General features: G+C 44.7%; 1 protein-coding gene and 1 long non-coding RNA gene across 3 annotated transcripts in view; one reads left to right on the top strand and one right to left on the bottom strand.

Moving 5' to 3' along the window:
- The window catches only part of tmeff2a (transmembrane protein with EGF-like and two follistatin-like domains 2a), a 44,869-nt gene extending 43,455 nt beyond the window's left edge, over positions 1-1,414 (bottom strand). The window contains exon 1 of the mRNA XM_047046666.1: positions 503-1,414. Within this exon, the coding sequence (XP_046902622.1) occupies positions 503-689 (187 nt within the window). The 5' untranslated portion in view covers positions 690-1,414. The remainder of the gene's footprint in view (positions 1-502) is intronic.
- Positions 640-20,432, top strand: LOC124485218. Of its 2 annotated transcripts, none has more exons than XR_006958041.1 (5): positions 640-725; positions 15,575-15,736; positions 16,734-16,801; positions 16,940-17,095; positions 18,964-20,432. It is a non-coding gene; the product is annotated as an uncharacterized LOC124485218 (long non-coding RNA). The 2 variants fall into 2 exon arrangements; XR_006958042.1 differs by having other exon boundaries at positions 16,940-17,070.
- The last annotated feature ends 230 nt before the right edge of the window (positions 20,433-20,662 follow it).

Genomic DNA, 20,662 nt, shown 5'->3' on the forward strand with positions numbered 1-20,662 from the left:
TAAGCTTAATTGCAAATGATGGTGACGTGGTGCTTGCACACCGATATGCGACTGCATAGTCAAATGGTCTTCAGATGGCTGCTTATTAATGTGGCAGAAACTGGCAGAGAACGGATGGAAACAATAGAACAAAGACTGGCTGCGAGGGTGTGAGCAGTACCTATTTTGGTTCGTGAGGATTCTTTTTTTAGATTCTTCGAGTGAATATAGGCCTTTTTTTTGCACAAATCTAACAATAGGCTAATATGCTGGACATCTATTTAACGTATTTTCTTTCCGTATAGGCCTATCTAATTTTCAATCAACAGCAACACATTTGTCTAATGATCGAAATGATAGCAAATGTTTTCGAATAAACTTTGTATGATCCCAGAATGCCAGGTATACTTTACCAGCATCTAAAACATTTGGCTATTGCAAACTTTATTTTGCAATACGGTAAGAACACGAGAATACCTTAGCCTGGCCACTACCCTACACACCGACTCGTCGGTGCTCTTACCCGAGCAGTTCCATCCGGTGGGCGTCTGACAGTCGCTCAGGGAAGACGGGAAAGCGCGCAGTTGCTCCACAGGTAAAGTGGCGAGAAACGCAACGACTGCGATCCAGACCCAACCTCCCACTGTCCGACTCCACTGGTACGGACGTCGTGGCTCCGTTGGTACCTCCACCGCCACCAAGAGACCCATCTCAGTTCAGAGGCGACCCCCGACAGTACACACGAGGTGAGCAGAATACGTACACACGCACCAACAACTCCGGTCCTTGTGTTGGCAATTTCACCGAAGCGCTTAGTGACCAGAAAAGGGACATTTTCCGAGCAAGAAAACGTGCCCCATGAAGTGCCGTAGATTATCAAACGGTTTCCGCCCGAACGGAAATATGCTGCTGCAATTTAAAAGGGGTTTGAGGAAGGTTGAGGAGAAATGGAGGGTGGGGGATGATGTCGGGTCTGGTGGAAAGTTAGCCAGGTAAATCAGCGAAGGACGGGCAGTAAGGATGCTCAACGATGAGGAGAGAAAAGAAAGATGAAAAAGAAAAGGGGTGAAGGGAAGTAAGCTAAACTGAACCAATGTGTATATCCCACACGTTTGATGCTGTTGTAATATCCAAGAATCCCACGGTGTCCTATGCCAAGCGCTCCGTCTGTAGTTGTGAGCGGTGCTTTCAGACGCTCCTCGTCTGAGATGCGAACACCAGCAGCTGGTCTCCAGCCTGGATATGATCACGTGGCGTCGGATGCAAAATACCGAGAGGGAGGGGGTCCGGGTAATTATAGAGTCCTGATTGGAGCAGAGAGGAATGCGAATTGGACAGTCAGACCGTTTTGTCTCCTTGGCCCGGTGCATCGGTCAGTATTAACCGACCTATTCACGGCCCATCTCCTGCGAGTAGCGGCCATCATAGTCACAGCGGAACCGGGGAGGCAATAGGCGGAGTGCGCTCGCAGTGTAATTGGCCACTAGCCTTTCAGAAAAGCCTGCAGGAATCGATTTGTCCAGCTGCAGCTTGGATAATTGCTCTACTTTGAAATAATACGAAACCTGTCATGCTTCATGCCTTCTGAGCAATTTTAAAACCCCAACACTGTTTATATGTTTTAGGCATTAAAGTCTTCAGAGAGCAGCATTTGGTCCCACATAATTGATAAACTGTCGGCGATGTAGTATTTTATTATTTAGACGACTCAAGCAGGCTCTTAACTCAACTCTTCACAGAGCAAATTAAAGGCCTGGAGTTTCAGGAAAGCCCCTGAACAGAACAGCACAAACGGGCCAGTGTTTCCACACCCAAACACATCCTCTAAACTGTGCCAAACTTCTTTGACCTCGTGACAGAGCAAGCAAAGCTTAAGTTCTCAATTAACAGGCAACCCTTATTGTGCTTGCTATGAAGGGTAAGATTTGGCAGAGTTCTCTATTTTCTTGGGTTACAAAAACTAGGCATTGCCGAATCCATGTAGGCTACATCTGTATCATTATGAATGAACCTTAATCCACATTTGAATTTCTAACCACATGACTCATATCATTGTGTTTCCTGGGTAGGTTGCTATGGAGCATTACTTATCTGTTCAAGGCCATAATTTCTCTTTCAGGAAAAACTATTCATTTTATATTTTTCTCTCTCTCCTTTCTCTCGAAACACACACACACACACACACTGACACACAGTATAAAAGGCACTAGTAGTGGCTAATCAGAAGTAAATAATGACGACACGTGCGTGTCAGTGCTGGTGTGTTTGACTGAGTGACTGAAAGAGTGATAATCATTGCACACCAGCTCATTTGGTCCACCCCTATTGCAAGTGACACGTGTGTGGACATGTGTATCCATGCATGCAAACTGCATGATATTTCCTGTGTACACCTGCTGGATCCTGCTACTGTACATACATTTGATTACTGAGGAGATGATATTTGAATCACGTTAGCTGGGGGAGGAGCATGTTTTGTCTTTGCATTAATCTGTGTGCTAAAGACAGGTTCGTTTTTAGGGGGTCAGTGTGTTTGTTGTTATTCGACCCTGACAGCCCGTCAACAACTAGACAGAGGACACATTCCAGCTAAAAGGTGTTGTAACGTCATCTGTAGAGAGTGGTGGTTGAGTTTTGCAGACATGTTAATGGTGTGTCAAATACTGTCATCAACATACAGCTGAGGATGTTTTGAAGGACAAGTTGTAACGGTTGAGAGGAAATGGTCACGTTTGACTTGATTCAGCGTGTTAAATGTTTAGGGATGGAGATCGCTGTGTGCCATGTTAATTGGCTACACACTTCACCTCATTTCATTTCACTTGTGCGTTAGACGTGCAAATACTGTACGCCCACGGTCACTTACTGAGGACATCATGTCGAGGAGGTAATAAATACCAAGACCCACTTGTCAGCTAGTTCTAGTTCATTCCACTTCTCCTGTCTACAGAGCGTGTTCAGCATTTAGTGAGAGTTGACCCTGATGTTCATGTAAATACTAAATGATTTCCACCAGCAAAATGAGAAACATCAGTTCTGTCCATCTTGTGAGTTTGGGTTGGCGGAGGGCCAGGCTGGTGTGAGAGTGTGACGTGAGGCGTGGGGAGGAGGTCCTCTCAGTAGCCTGCCCCCCCCCCGGGCTGAGGGCTAATTACATTTCTGACTTGCTGAAATGCACACCATCTCCTGAGAGAGCATTCCTGAGCAACTCTTACCCTGGTATCGTATATCTGATGATTGATTTCTTTTACCTCATAATTACTATAATGTATTAATAAATCATCCATTTTGTTACAAATCTGGAGGCTGGCGCTGCCAAGGGAGTCATCTGTCGGTGTGTGTTACCATGGAGGAGGGGTGAAAGGTCACAGGGCGTGTTGGTGCAGCCAGGCCAGCTCTGGCCACATTCTGCTGATGTGTGATTGTGTTACATGATGGCCGTGCTGTTGGACTGATGAAGCTGGAGCTGTTTAAGGTTGGACAGTTCGCACAGTCAGCATGACTCAAGCTATTATCTTGCCTGCACGCACATTAAGAAATACATTTTAGAATATTGAAACTGCCTGCTGCTTTTGTTCATTCAATACTGAGTCACTTTTATCGACTGAAAGGCAATACTGACTTCAACAAAAAAAACACACTCCATCACCAGAACCAGAACCCTGCTGTGGAGTAGTGGACTTGACAACTGTTGTGCGTAGCAGTGCTGGGCTGACGACAGCCTGTGTCCCTGGCCGAGCGGGGGAGTGCCTGTGCAGTAATGAGGCAGCAGCAGGCCTGTAGGGGCTGGTGAGAAGGTCACATCCCAGGGAGGACTGCCTCTGTGCTCCTGGTCTCTGCATGGGTTCCCTGCTAATGACGTCTCTGCTCACAGACTTCTGTCCCCAGGGCTGCTGGGTCTGCCAGCGTCTGGGAGGGTGGAAGACACCCCGCAGTCTGGCCGTCTGATCGGGTCTAATGAACTGTACTTGTGACTGTCGCGTGTGTTGACACCTCAAGTTACTGTTCCAGCTCCGCACCATCTTTCTGAGTTTCACCACCAGTAATACTGTGAACAGCTCCATCCAGTACCATCACCAGTGTGGCTTTGACACAATCTACAGACGGTGATACATGAGGGTTTACATTTCTTGGAACCACACCACCACAGGTCTAATGATGCTGTGATCAAACTCATAAGGATGCTATCAGATAATGACACTGTACTCAGACGTATAAAGCAACTGGTGTCAGAGGAATACACACTCCCAACAGGAAAGTGTGTGGGATTATGTGTGGGTGTGATTGTGTGATTGTGTGTGTTCAACCGTCAACCGTTCAACCGTGTGTGTTCAACCGTCTCTGGAGGAGGGGATCCCTCTCTGAATTGCTCCTCCCAAGGTTTCTTCCATTTTTTCTCCCGGTGGGAGTTTTTCTGGGAGTTTTTCCTTGTCTTCCTTGAGGGTTTAGGTTGGTTGAGGGGCAGTTCTATGGGCGCATGTGAAGCCCTCTGTGACATGCTTGCGTGTAAAAAGGGCTATACAAATAAATTTGATTTGATTTGATTTGATTTGTGTGTGTGTGTTTGTGGGTGCGTGTGTGTTTGTGTGATGTAGCCGTTGTGAGTGGAGTGTGTGCACATTTTGGTGGCTTGATACTGCATAGGGGAGTTGTGTAAAGCAGGCGTGTGTCTGCAGCATAGTGGTCAGCAGCATCAGCAGCTTCCTGCAGCTGTTTGAGGGCCAACAGCCCCAGCCCTGCTGCAGCAGTAAGGAACAGGTGAGGAGGCTCCCCTCCTCATACACTTCTCTGTTTGAAAACTGCCAATGAGATATCTTATTGAAACATTTCTGTCTCTTCATAAAATAGTCCAGTCTTGAGGAACAGACACTGTTGTCAGTAGAGCATGAATCTACAGGGTCCTACTGGGGTCCCATCACCTCTTCCTGCACCCTCACTGACTGCATCCTCCTACGTTACTGAACTTTCCCTACTCTGCCTAAGGTGTTTTTTATTGATCACTAGCTGGGAAATCTCTCTTCTTCATGCAAAATTGAAGTTATCCTGGAGTTTATGAAAACTCTGGCAATGTGATTAAATTGTGACCCAATTACCTATACTTGACTTGATTGCTTTACATTATAAAGAGTGTTTCCATCCCCAGGTAGGCAGGGTGAAGCAGGATGAAAGCTTCCATAGATCATGAAGATCGCCATCACGTCAGAAACATTACTGTCCCGGTGATCAAGCTGCTGACTACACATCTTTCATCCCTTCTCCACACCTCTGGAGTCCCTTCAACTAGATAAGCAGCTTCATTACAGAAGACAGGCCCATCATGGTCCCACTCTGAGAGCAGCCGTGTGTATTCAGCAGGTCCTGGAACGCATTGCTGATTTTCACTTTTTTCCTGTAGATGTTAGAGAGTTGGAGAGTGGGGCATATGACCCCCTGTCAGTCACCATCTCTTCTCTTATTGTGTCTGAGTTCAAAGCTCCATCTCACACGCACACAATCATAAACTACACACACACAATCATAAACTAGACATACTGTATACACAATCATAAACTAGACATACTGTATACACAAATATAAACTAGAAATACTGTATGCACAATCATAAACTAGACATACTGTACACACAATCATAAACTAGACATACTGTATACACAATCATAAACTACACTTTAAACCCAGAACAAACATGGACAACACACTCTTATTCACGCACACAGACAAAACTCAGAAAACAACACACACACACACACAGTGAGGTACTAGACACACCCTTCCCTCGATCCTCTAAATCCAGTGGTGCAACATATCTCCAACTCACACACCCGCTTGTAATTAAACACCTCAATGAACAGATAACGAGTTTCCCCATTTGGAAATTTCATTGCCATTCCCATAATTGGATTCCAAATTTAATTAGAGTTCCTGGGCTAAACAGCAGGTGATTCCAGGGTGAATGCAGACAGTGTCTGATCCCTCCAGTTCTCTGACACACACTGGGGAAAAACACACTGACCCACTACTGAACAGAGACTGCTTTGGCTTGTTCAGACTGCAGAACCGATCGATAGGACAATAATTCACAATACACTGTTGCTGTGTAGTTTTGACACTGGTAGATGGTATACTGGGGCATGAATTCTGAATTTCTGTCAGTGGTTCAGAATAATTGGACACATGGTCCAGGATTCAAAAGGTGAGTTCCCATGCGGGAACATACAAATTGCATTTTCAATTCCATAACATTTAAACTCAAATATCTCTTCCTTCAACAAAACAATCCTGTGTGTGCTGTACATAAACAATTATACACACACTTATTCTGAAGGAAATAATTAAACACAGATACAGATGAATCTAGCATTGTCAGTGTTCACTATACACACAAACATACTTCCTCATATGCACACACACATTCACATACATAGACGCAAAATAAACAAATACAATAAGAGATATAATCGTCCAACTCAACATTCTCTCCTTTCCAATTGCACAGAGATTACATTCTTAACCCATATCCAGCTCTTGGAAAGTTAAATCTGAAACTTCTTGGCAAGGAGTCATTGTTGGCTGAAAATCATCCACAAAAGAGTGAAAATCTGCCTTTGTCAAAATCTGCTCCTCTGAAAGAAACATTAATGTTGGACATTCTTTTATTCTCCATGGAGCAGTATTTGTAATGCTCCAATTTGGGGGAAAACTGCCATGGAGTTGATGGCTGGAAGTGATTAGGACCATAGACATGTATACATGTCTATGATTAGGACAACAAATTAACTAAAAGTGCCTTGAAGACAAACAGGGAGGATAATCGACTCCGTCCAAGTTAGTCCAGAGTACAGCAGAGATCAGGCAGATCAAACCAAAACATGATCTAGGAGCGGAAACAACCACTGGAGACATTCAGAGTGTCATTTGTTTAGGGAGTAAAAGAAGAAACACACACACACACATATACACACCCTCGCACACACACACACTATCTCCAGAAGACGTCTTCCTCGTCCTGACGTCTGGGCTCCGTGGTTTTCCTGAACTAAGTAATTGATAGCCAGGGCCGTTTACTAGGGACGAGGAGGATGATGACTTGTTTACAGGCCTGGGCTTGACCTCCGTAAGTACCACCAAGGGCCACACCAACCGGGCTGCATGCCTCCAGCTGCATGCCTCCACGCTGCATGCCTCCAGCTGCATGCCTCCATGCTGCATGCCTCCACGCTGCATGCCTCCACGCTGCATGCCTCCAGCTGCATGGTTCCACGCTGCATGCCTCGACGCTGCATGCCTCCACGCTGCATGCCTCCAGCTGCATGCCTCCACGCTGCATGCCTCCACGCTGCATGCCTCCACGCTGCATGCCTCCAGCGAATGGTGAAGGAGTTTCCTCTTTTTAGAAAATGCAATTTTAGATTCATCAAGTTTTATACAATAGGTATGTTCTTCTACTGTTTTTGTTGCATTTTGAAGAACATTTGGTCCAACAACCACACCTCCTCCTCCTCTATCCTAGTGAAGACGAGGTTGAGGAGGGCGGTGGGAGCATGTTACACACCAGGGAGACCGCATGGAGCATGTTACACACCAGGGAGACCGCATGGAGCATGTTACACACCCCACACCAGGGAGACCGCATGGAGCATGTTACACACCAGGGAGACCGCATGGAGCATGTTACACACCAGGGAGACCGCATGGAGCATGTTACACACCCCACATCAGGGAGACCGCATGGAGCATGTTACACACCCCACACCAGGGAGACCGCATGGAGCATGTTACACACCAGGGAGACCGCATGAAGCATGTTACACACCCCACACCAGGGAGACCGCATGGAGCATGTTACACACCCCACACCAGGGAGACCGCATGGAGCATGTTACACACCCCACACCAGGGAGACCGCATGGAGCATGTTACACACCCCACATTAGGGAGACCGCATGGAGCATGTTACACACCCCACATCAGGGTCAAGTCAAGAACCTTTACAAAATCAACTTAATCGAAAATGTGTTGTCAGTCCACTCAACCATTTTGGACCCTATATTTCCTCTCCTGTTCCTGTGAATCTCTCAGTTCACTTGTCAGACAGTCTGTGGCCTCTGGCAAAGTTGGAATTACTTTCAAGTGACTTTGTTCCATCACTGTTATCACCTTAGCCTAAACTTGTCTGAAATCTACACGGCAGAGGCCGGGGGAGGCGTGTATTGATTAGTGTGCTTCTCTGTGGGCCCAGAGGGGAACAGGAAAGGCCTGTGGTGGGAAGATGACTGGTACAGATGGACAAAGAAATAAAGAAAAATGATTTTCTTAGGTGCATCTTCTCTCGCACAGCTACTGCCAACTGAGGGGGAAGTTCTTTTTCTAGAGGGGTGGAGACAATAAAACAATAATCCAAGTTTATTATGTTTTAGGGAAAAGACTGGTGGTTTCTGTGGGCTAGAAGACATGCATGTGATGCTGGTAAACACCTGGGCCAGTTGGATGCTGACTTGTGAATGTAATCTGAGATGGGGAGAAATTATGATTCCTGGAACACTTTACGACTGTTATCAGGAAAATACACAATTTAATTCAACCTACATCATAATATCGTAAGTGAAGAATTGCTAACTTTTATCATTCAGTGATTAATGCCTGCTATAGACACAATTATACATTATTAACATATTCCTTTCAAAGCGCAGCTTCTAGGGACATTTTACGAATGACTAACCCTAACCCGAAGGGACTTTATCATGTATTCTTGCACACTGGGCCACCATACAGGACCCTTTATCGTGTTTAATCTACCTCAGGGGCATCCAAGAGGGCACTTTGGTAGTGTGAGGGCACCAGGCGGGGCGACCTGCGAGTCCACCACTGCTCTCCATGAAGGCTGTAATGAGACTGCTGTATGCGTACCTAGATTATGACCTCTGGGGTTTTCTAAGGAACGTGAGTGTGGGGCCTGTGTCTCTGACTCTCACCCAGGGCTGCACCTGTTCTCTGTCCCCCTCCTGCTGCCTGGCACTTCCTGTTGATCTTGTCTGGCTCTCCGGGCCAGGAGAAGGAGATGGTACATGTGTGGGGCCCACATGTGGTGACAGATCTGGCTCACAAGCTTGGCATGACTGAGTTTGGTGTGTGTGTGTGTGGTGTCTGTTTGCAGTTTGTCTGAGACCTGCCCTAGGCAGGAATCAGTGACCTCCTGTCATCACTGTTGACATGACTGATGGATGTGGAGGGAAGTTGTTACCTCTTATGCAACACTGTGTCAACCACTGCTGCTTCAGATTACATACCTACATTCTGAACGATCACGTGACCAAATGGTTTTGCTTTTCAATTTAACTTCAGATCCGTAACTCCTCAGATATATGCTCCTCAGAGCACCAGCAGTGCACCTCAGTCAGTATCCTCATCACCCTTCACCCCTCTCCTGGTCCTGTGTCTTCACCCCTCTCCTGGTCCTGTGTCTTCACCCCTCTCCTGGTCCTGGAGGTCTTCACCCCTTTCCTGGTCCTGGAGGTCGTCACCCCTCTCCTGGTCCTGTGTCTTCACCCCTCTCCTGGTCCTGGAGGTCGTCACCCCTCTCCTGGTCCTGTGTCTTCACCCCTCTCCTGGTCCTGGTAGTCTTCACCCCTCTCCTGGTCCTGGAGGTCGTCACCCCTCTTCTGGTCCTGTGCCTTCACCCCTCTCCTGGTCCTAGAAGTCTTCACCCCTCTCCTGGTCCTGTGTCTTCACCCCTCTCCTGGTCCTGTGTCTTCACCTCTCTCCTGGTCCTGGTAGTCTTCACCCCTCTCCTGGGTCTGGAGGTCTTCACCCCTCTCCTGGTCCTGTAGCTCTTCATCCCTCTCCTGGTCCTGTGTCTTCACCCCTCTCCTGGTTCTGGAGGGTAGAGGATAGCGCTGACCCACAGAGACCTCCGGTTCCATCACTGGAGGGACGTGGGGGCGAGCAGAGAAAGCCAGCAGCATGTTACATTAGCACACATTAGCGGCTATGCTAATCAGTGTTTTTGTGAGCAGGAAACTCAGGCTGGCAGAAAAGCTACTGCCTCCCCCTCGCTGATTCACCCTGGTACCCTGCTAATGGTGGCTCATCTGCTGGTGAGGCATAATTGGGTTCCGGCGGCGTAAACACCACGGGAGAATGAACCTCAGATGGGTGGAGTGAGAGAAGGAGAAGGGAGAGGGAGAGAGGTAAGAAGAGGAGAGAGGATGGGGAGAGAAGAAGGGTGAGGGGGACAGAAGGAGGGAGGGTGGGGTGAGAAGAAGGGAGGGTGAGGGGGAGAGCGAGAGGGAGGGAAAGAGGGAAGGAAAGAGGGAGGGAGGGAGGCGGAGGAGGGGTTAGTCCACAGTGCAGAGGGAGGTGTGTGTAGAAAATGACTAAATGCTAAATGCTAAAAAAATGACTAAATGTGTAGTGGGGTTGTGGTGGGGGTAGTGAAAGTGGTGAATGTGTGTTTTGTATCAGTATATGTGTAAAAGACTATGGTTCAGTTTCATTACGTTATTTGAGGAATAAAGAAAGTGTATATAATACATTGACAATTAAATGTGTGATTTTGTCAGATGGAAAAAGGAATGTCAGGCCTGTGGAGGCCAGTGACTCCTTTCATGATCCACACATCATGCAAACATCATTGAAGGAAACTTCAGTAGTACTATTACATCCTTGTTTCCTGCATGCTCTCTAGACAAATATGCAGCATGTAGACAAAAAGGTTAAGATTTAATTGATATGATTTGCTATATTCTGGAGAAGATATGAATACATAAATATATTGAAGACTTCATTATGTTGTCTGTTGGTCTTATTTTATTCACAATTTGGTGTTTAATCTAGGCACTCATTCCCAGCCATTTGCAGAATCTTCACACACAGATAGTGCATTACCAAGCTGGCGGGTGTAGGAAGGAGGGTTCATCTAATCCTGAATCCCTCAGTTACAGACCTCTCTGCTGCCTGGCGCCGCACCAGGAAGGTTCTTCCTGCTCTCTGCTGCTCTGAAGCTGCAGTCTGAACGCTGAACTGTGTTGTGCCCGCACTGTGAGAGCTGCGGTCCAACTAGTGTTACAAAGGGTTTGTATTTGTGGCCTTTCTTCCCATCTGTGGTGAACTCTTTATATGGATCAAAGTAGGAGGTAAAGAACGCTTTAATCTCATTGCATTTTTTTATATCTTCTGATATTGAACCTCAGTGAGTTGCCATAACATGCTTTGACATGGTTTGAGCTGGAAATGTCCACTTTCTTTTTTTAGTAAATTCATTGCTGGTTTTCAGTAAGGGGTATTGATTTCAATTCAAACTCTTACATACGTATGTCAGTTTGAACTGTCTGACAACCAATTACTCAATCGATTGTAGTATGTTGCTGTTGTCGTTGAGTCAGATCCATCCCTGTCAGTGCAGACTGGATCTGTAGACCAAACTGTGGAATCTGTTGGAAGGGAACTGGTGCTTTCTGGATCATTGGTGAAAAGTATAATTATGCTGGTGCCCATCTGGAAGAGAAGTGGAGCTTGTCCCTGTGAGTTAAATACACCAGTCACTGTCAGAATTAGATGGAAAACAAACACTATTTGGAATGCTGTTCTCTGGTGTGCCTTGTACAGCATGTGCTTCAGTGTGTGTGTGTGTGTGTGTGTGTGTGCATGTGTGTGTGTGTGAATGTGTTTGTGTGTGTGCGTGCGTGTGTGGCTCTGGGTTTCTGTACAGAGCAGGCATTGTTAAAAAGTTCTGCTTTACTGTGGAGAATTGAGACGCTTTTCCTTCTAGTAATTAATAAAGTGTCTGTTCTATCTTGTGAGTGTGTGTGCGCGTGTCAGCCTGCAGAGGTGTGTGTGAGGCCGAGTGTGTGTACGCGTGTCAGCCTGCAGAGGTGTGTGTGAGGCCTGAGTGTGTGTACGCGTGTCAGCCTGCAGAGGTGTGTGTGAGGCCTGAGTGTGTGTACGCGTATCAGCCTGCAGAGGTGTGTGTGAGGCTGAGTGTGGCTGCTCTGTATGGTGTATGTCTACAGGAGTCCCAGGTGTGGGTATATGAGAGTAATCAGACCTCTATTCCCAGAGTTGACAGCTCTTTTACTCCATCTGTCTGAAGTCAGGTCCTTCCCTGACAGACAATATATTTCCCTGGCGAACCACAGGGTCAGACACAGAAAGTTTTACTCTCAGAAGATAACCAGGGCAGCACCAAAATGCAACTCTATCCCATCTTATACAACTCTATTTTCTGTCAATTTCCTTCCTAGGAACGAGATGCTCTCGTAGTATTTTAGTGTTAGAGAACCATCACATGAAGATGGAGGAAAACATTTGCTCCACAGCAGGTGAAAACATTTCCCACAGTGAGCATCCATTTACCTCCCTCATCTTCTCCCAGCCATGGTATTTACACTGTTAATGTTATATTTTAAATTGTCTTGAAATTAAAAAGACTTTGATAATCCTGACAAAAATTCTAAACAAGTAAACTATTCAGACAAATGATTCAAGACGAATAATAGGAGATGAGAGGAGGCAGGAGATGGAGGAGACAACAGACAGGGGTGGATGTCCTGCGGAGAGGCAGAGGAAGGAGAGGCAGAGGAAGCAACAGGAAGAGGGGTATATGAAAGGCGAGAGGGGGGAGAGAAGGGGATGAAAAACTGAGAGGAATGAAGAGAGAACTAGAGAGTACTGGTAGCAGGTGTCAGGGTTTCGGCAGTGTTGGAGAGTGGTAGAAACGGCACCCTGGTGGAGTGATGGGACAAGCCTGAGCAGAAGGAGAACAACAGCAGTAAAGGACATTTGGAGCACAGATGGATGGACAAAAACTACAACAAGGAGCAAGAGAACAATGCAGTCAGAGAGGTTTTACTATTGGCCTTGGATGTTGATACCCAACAGAAGTCATCATTCATTAAAATAGACATACAACAGACCTCTAAAGCTTTTGCTTCACCTCCTTCACTACTTTCAAATATTTCCTTTTGTTTTCAAGACTTTCATTTTATTGAGCTGGTTTGAGTAGAAGCACTAAAAGATACCAGAGAAAGATACCAAAGAAAGATTATGTTTCAGTATAACATTTCTGTCAGCTTTGAGATAAAGTGCCACATATACACTGATTCAAAATAGATGTTATGGAAACACATTTACATTTAGTCATTTAGCAGACGCTCTTATCCAGAGCGACTTACAGTAAGTACAGGGACATTCCCCTGAGGCAAGAAGGGTGAAGTGCCTTGCCCAAGGACACGTCAATTGGCACGGCCAGGAATCGGACTGGCAACCTTCAGATTCAGAGTCAGACTATCACATGCATTAAAATGAGCACTGTTTTCAATTGAATTCCATCACGTTACCTTTTTAAGGTTTGAGTTTTAATTCAAACTAATTCAAACTTTAATTCAAACCTTTGCTTGACATGAGAGTTTCAGGATTCAGCATAATTAACAACCACATTCTACAACTGACATGATACTGACATGATACTCATGCACACTAAGACTGAATATTCATCTATCCAAATATGTTTCCATAGCTGAGTGTTGACACCTGAGGTTGACAGAAGTTGAGTGATTGCTTAAAGCTCAAATTGTGACAAAATATTTCACTCACTCTTTGACATTTGGGTTCACTCTGCGTTGCCTGGGGCAACCTACAGATGAATTCCCAGCCATGGTTCCCACAAGAATATGTGGAAATTGCTTTCTCTGTATACTTTAGGACGTGATCTGAAGAATTAAGCGCTGTTGTGAAATTCAATGAACCTGTTTCAAATTAATTGTGGCGTCTTAAATATTAATCATTCATATGTATGCATGACACATTCCAGCGACAGGGAAGGTAAGGAAACAAAACAGCAACCAGTATGGAGGTAGGAATGATGTCTAGAGTTTGGAGGCTAGCTCCATGTAGAATCAGTTTCCACTGAAACGTGACTGTTATAACAGTGCATGTGATGTGCGAGGTGAATACAAATTGTGTTTAATTACAGCACATTGGCCAACATTTTTATCAAGTCATAATGTAGTGATTTAATTTTTTTAACGTTCTCAGCTGACAGACCATGGAGACACCCCCACTAACTGGCAGCATTGGGATTCTGCCCAACACATCACATGCCACAAGTCGACAGACAAAAGTTAGGAAAGTTGGGAATGGTCAAATGTCAAATAGGTTAAACTGAGACTAAGCGCACGGAAAGAAGAGATCTTTACCATAAAGTTGGACACATTTAGCAACAAAAGAGGACAAAAGAGGAGAGATATAGACAATCATATAAGGCAAAGGAGACAAAGAGGCAAAGGATGTTTTTGTGTGTTTAAAAATACAGAAACGATGAAAGAGAGAGAGATAGAAAGAGAGTAAAAGAGGGAGAATGAAAGAGAGAAACTGGGAAAAGGAGGGAAGATCAGTGTGTGTTCAGAGTTCAGTGTGTGTTCAGAGTACAGTGTGTGTTCAGAGTACAGTGTGTGTTCAGAGTTCAGTGTGTGTTCAGAGTACAGTGTGTGTTCAGAGTTCAGTGTGTGTTCAGTGTATAGTGTGTGTTCAGAGTTCAGTGTGTGTTCAGAGTACAGTGTGTGTTCAGAGTTCAGTGTGTGTTCAGTGTATAGTGTGTGTTCAGAGTTCAGTGTGTGTTCAGAGTACAGTGTGTGTTCAGAGTACAGTGTGTGTTCCTGAAAGGAGCATGGAGCCCCAGCGACAGTCTAGCGGAATGCAGAGAGGCAGGATGTAGGGTCTTCTGGCACAGTAGACTCTCTGCTCTAAAGGACAGAGGAAGGCATGGACTTTGATGGTTGTCAGGTGAAAAGGTCATAATTATCATGTCTGCTACCTCTTTGCCCAATTTATCCACATAAAATGTTGTGCACCCCTTAGTAACCATAAGTTTTATAAAGACATCATTCATTCATGTAATGGTGGTCTACAAGAGGAAGTGATCAGAATGATGTCTTGTATTGTTGCTAATTTTGTGCACAGCATATTCCCTCCAATGTTGATGGTTTTATTTGTGTTTCAATGTCAATCCTCATTCCTTTATGTCTGCATCCGTCCATGCCTGGAATCCTCCGACGGAGCTGTTGGAGGTGGGAGTGTCTGGTGTGCGCTCTGGTTTATTTGTGCCATCAGGACAGAGCCCCATGTTTGATGTAAGATAACATCTGGGATTGCTATTCCACAACTGAAGGGATATTAGTTACAGCTGCAGGACTGACATTTAAATGGTTTCATTCGACAATAAACCCAAACATCAGCTGTCAGATGTCACACAAATGAATTCATGTTTCAATATGACTGTAGAATAATATTTACAAGGAAAATGAATCAGATGGCATTGTCAATACACTGTAAACCCTGTTCCCAGGAGAATCCTACCCTGCTGGAATGGATGTCAATCTAAATGTTGTAAGACAGATTTATTTCCTTAACTGTGAACAAAATACATCAACATCAACCAGATTTTTTATTCATCTTCATGCTGTGTCATGAATTAACCAGGAATGATTTGTTGGTGGGTTTTGGAAAAAAGTTATAAAATAGGTTGCTGAGGTGAAGGAACAGCATAGGGAACTCTGAAGAGATATTCTCACGGCTGGTTTGATTTTGACACTCCTTACAGATTTTTTCTTCTCCCTGGCTGTCTTCTTCAACATCCCTTTGAGGGTTTCCAGTGCAGCTAGCAGCACAGCGGATGAAAGCCTTTGAAGACATCTCCGTCATGTTTGTCATTGAGGTTGGCTGTGCCATTGCGTGAAGTCAAGGTTGTTAAGTTTTGAAAAAGGTATTTGAAAAAAAAAAAGCATCATTTATGAGGATTCTATTATACTCTACTATTCTATTGTCCTCTGATCTGCTTCAATCTACATTTTACATTCAGTCATTTAGCAGACACTTAGAGCAAATTAAATTAAGTACAGGGACATTCCCCCAAGGCAAGTAGGGTGAAGTGTCTTGACCAATGACACAATGTCATTGGGCACGGCCTGGAATCAAACCGGCAACATTCTGATTACTAACCCGATTCCCTAACCGCTCAGCCACCTGACACCCTGACACTACACTACTACACTACTTTGCTGCAACAGTATCTGACAGCTGGAAACAAGTCTTTTGAGGACACATGTGAGGTGCCTAGTTTGAGACAGATGTGTTTTCAGAAGATTAAACCCAAATACCAACTCCAAAACATTTGCATATCAAGAAAGTTTCCTTACTTATTTACGGTTTTTTAATTGACTGTAGAAACCATCAATATAAAAACATATATATATTGAAATATTCAAATAGTTCAAAAAAGTTTGACAGCATTTGATGTCAAATGGTTTGGTACAGTATAGCTGAGGTTCTTATCCTGTGTTGTTGTGGAAAGCGTTGCAACATGAGACGTCAAGCTAAATTTATTACAGTACAGGCCCATGTGAAGAAGGCAATTCAAAAGGCCACAGGGAGGAGAGAAAGTGTATTGACATATTTCTAGAAATCCTCCCACAAAGGAAATCAAAACCATTGCACAATTTCCTTGTGTGAGCCTCGATATTTGATATCAGATTTTTTTTTTAACTGTCACTGTTTTCATATTGATGGTTGGCAGAATGTCAGAACAGTATGCCATCATTCTCAGTTAATCAATACATTAGAACATCCTTTTGTTTGGCTATGCTATTCTCAACTACTATTTCTAGCATTGAAGTAGGCCTACTTATGTTTGTGTACATATGCAGTAGAATATTATTATATAACCATCTAATTTCTACATGGTCTCTGTCTTGCTACTACAGGCATTTATCACTGTTTAGGGTTGAGGAGATAAAGACAAATGGATGGGCCACATATAGCTTTAATACAGGTGAGGGCCTCACAACAGATCATTTCTTCATCTGTCATTTTTATGGATTCTCGTCTGATCTAAATGACTTGCTGGAGCCATGGCAAAATCAAGCCTCAGGGTTTATTTACAGATTCCAACATGATTCATTTGTCTCAGACACCTTCATGTCTTTGTGGGAGCTCCGCCCAGCAGCTCCGCCCAGCAGCTCCGCCCAGCAGCTCCGCCCAGCAGCTCCGCCCAGCTGCTCGCAGGGACCTGGGCCAGCTCCCTCCAGGACAGGACCTCTGGTGGGGGTTTCTGAGAGCAGAAGGGGTGATATGTCATATCTAAATGTTTATGTCGATTAACTTGAATTGTAAGTTAATATTCCTGTAGTATAAACCAATCGTAAGTGATACTAGCTCGTTCAGCATGTAGGTTTTTAACACTAGAACACATACACAACCCAGTCTAACAAGGTCAGGACTGGTATGGGTATTTGTGTGTCAGCTTATTTTCCAGTTTCCTGCTGTTTGTCTCTGTGTCATGCTGTTATCAGTGGAGGTCTGTTCAGGGAGTGGATCTGTGATAGCACATTTGAGCTTCATCCGTATAAAATGCCTTTGGCATTTGGTTGACAAAGATTGACTTAGCAGCGCAGTATTTTTAAATTGCGACAAACATGAGCTGCAAATGTTGAAACTGTTTGAAGAGGCTCAGACAAAACAGTCTGGTCACTCGAATTAACATTATTAGAATTAAAAGACCCTCAATTACGTTAAAATTATAAAAGTATCAAGGAATTATCTGCAGTAAAATAAAACCATATTATCCTGCAATGAGAAGGGTTAAGCATCCAGCCTCACAGCCAACCAGAAACCAGTCGTCATCAAGAAGTTCCATGTTACTGATTACCGATCACTCCAGACCAGCTCCTTAGAGGGCACCTGATTGGACAGTCTATGTAGAGGCGCATATTACACAATAAAGGTCACATTCACACCATTGAAAAATGAATCATCTTTCACATCTAAATCTGAGAGCTTGTTATGTTGACTGCATTAGAGGCAGAACAAAAGGACATGGGACTGTCATCATGCCTCTTGTTCCTCCTCACTATTGATTTGGGGAGAGGAAAAAGGCACAGTGTGATATTGATTAAATCTGGTCCTAGACCAGTTGTCTTTACATGCTCTGAATCAGGAGTCTGGCTGGATAGCCTGCTGTGTGGATGTGTCTCTCCCTCCTGCTGATGGAGGAGGAACCACAAGCTGCCTGCTGTTGCTGCCTCGCCTCCGTGTTGCCAAAGGCCTATGATAGGGTTGGGGTAGTAACCCTATGATAGCCCATGTTGACCTCCAGCTAGCATTAGCCTTTTAAAACACACAACTTCCGGTTGTCAAGAAGCATATCAGAAATGTCCAATGTTTTGAAGAGAATTGATTATGTTTATATTGACACTCCTGCCTGTATTTTGACCTGCATAAGCTGGGTAACTTAATTAATCTATAATCTACACACAACATCTAACGAGACTAACAGAATGTAATCATTAAAAAGACTGAATCACACCACCAGTGAATATTCTAGATCTATTAAGCACTATAATCGTCATTGATTACGTGGTTTCTAAACTAGACAAGGGAACCTATCTTTTAGTTTCAGGAAGCGAACACATAATGACTTTGGATTGGAGAGCTTGCTATGAATAAACACACGCAAAACGACATTCTGTGTCTCTGCTTTGCTTGCCTGCAGCATCTGTCTTTGCTCTATACATTATAATGGCACTGACCATCCCTCTGTCAAGCGTTTAATGACCTATATAATACCATTTAACAATCTTTCACCCAACCAGACTAATTCTGTCTTGTGTATACTCTCTCACCCAAACGTTAATGCTGTCACACCTACTATCTGGCTGTGAGAAGATCAGTGAGTTAGCTAATGACACGCTCCAGGCTAATGACATGCTCCAGGCTAATGACATGCTCCGGGCTAATGACATGCTCCGGGCTCTCTGCTGGGGACTGGCTGCCCCCACCCCCACACTCACCCCCACACTCACACACACACTCACCCCCACACTCACACACACACACTCACACACACATACACACACTCCACAGTGTGACGCTGACACCATTCAAAACGGAAGGACAGAAGATTATAAATACGTCTCTCTCTGCCCACCCATACAGTGCCCAAGGTGTCCAGATGTGAGTCAAGTAACTGGCAGTGACCCAAAGACATGGCTGCCTCTGGTTCTCCCTGGTCCTCCCTGGTTCTCCCTGGTCCTCCCTGGGTCTCCCTGGTTCTCCCTGGTTCCTGGCAAGGGGGAGCGTGATGGTTGGTCTCCTCCATCATCTCTTGGTTACTTCTTAATGCACCAGCCCCCAGGCCCATGTCTGGATAACTGGAGCCATTAGAGGAACATTTGAGAGTGTGTGATGCAGATTCCGGGAGCTTCTAGATTTTGTGGAGTGAGCGTAGGGGGGTAAATGACACAATACTGGGATTGTGTTGATGGCGGAGGGAGGGAGCTACAACAGAATCTTTCTTCTGGCACTACAAGGCTTCTTACAGTATACAGCAACACAGACACATCCACACAGAAGGGCATTACAACATTGGTAACAATGGTTGCTTACAACTGCCGATGCCTCATATCTTCAAAGGGCACCGGCAAAAACAAGATACTGATTAGGCCATCTCAAGGTACAGTACTCCAATTATATGAACAAAAGAAAACTATTACAAAAGAGGTGAAAAATCCTAAAATCAGTTCACTCCCATGGGTTCTCATTGGTTTTAGCCAGTGATCTCAATACAGTAGTGAGCTCTGTGTCCAGTCAGGTCACACTGCTATGTTCCAGCCTGACTCACTCCTGCTGGCTTCGGAGGTCAGGCTGGTCAGAACAGCAAAACTAGAAAATACTGCATCTGGACTTCCTTTCAGGTGCTCTCTAGTTTTCAGTACACAGAATCATCTGTACTGTCATCATGTCATCATGAAACGGCACGATCTTCAGAGCATCGACATCTCCAAGAACAGCATCAGGCACTGCCCTGAGACACTTCGTGAGGACTGGCTGACTCTACTAGACATTGTGATGACAGACAAAACTGCTGATCCCAAAAGCAACCAGATTTCTACAGGAACTTCCACAAGAGTAAAACTTTAGTGAGGGATCCCTCCCACCCAGAACATAGGACTCTGTTGCTATGGGGCTTTAGTCATGCTCATGGTTACAACCTCTCCACGGTAACAAGAGAGAAAGCTGCTGCTATGTGAGAGTATGTTAGTCATAGCTAGTGCTGATCACACATACTTGGAGTGCAGGCAAATATTTGTTGTTTGTTTAATATTATGGTGATTTGTGTGGCTGTGTCATTGGTTCGGGAAAAGAAAATCTACTTTTCACTTCAGATCAAAACTCCATAATTGTAACCTTCCAAGCTCACCACAGCCAAGGTTTTATTGTGTGTTAACGAAAACATAATCTTGTCTGTCTAGTTTTGAACATGAGTGGCGCTTCAGACGTTCTCCCTAACGAGGTAGCTAACCCTAACCTCCCCCAAAATACTTAAAAAACGTATTAACTTTATATATTATATTTATATATTCCTTTTATTATATTACATTTACATTTATTCATTTAGCAGACGCTCTTATCCAAAGCGACTTACAGTAAGTACAGGGACATTCCCCCCGAGGCAAGTAGGGTGAAGTGCCTTGCCCAAGGACACAATGTCATTTGGCACGGCGGGGAATCAATCCGGCAACCTTCTGATTATTAGCCCGACTCCCTCACCGCTCAGCCATTATATATGGCCCTTACCTTATACGCTCCTTCTTTCTCTACCATGTACCATGGATTGTAATTATGAATACTTAGC

Source organism: Hypomesus transpacificus, chromosome 23 (assembly GCF_021917145.1).
Source record: "Hypomesus transpacificus isolate Combined female chromosome 23, fHypTra1, whole genome shotgun sequence".
NCBI lineage: Eukaryota > Metazoa > Chordata > Actinopteri > Osmeriformes > Osmeridae > Hypomesus > Hypomesus transpacificus.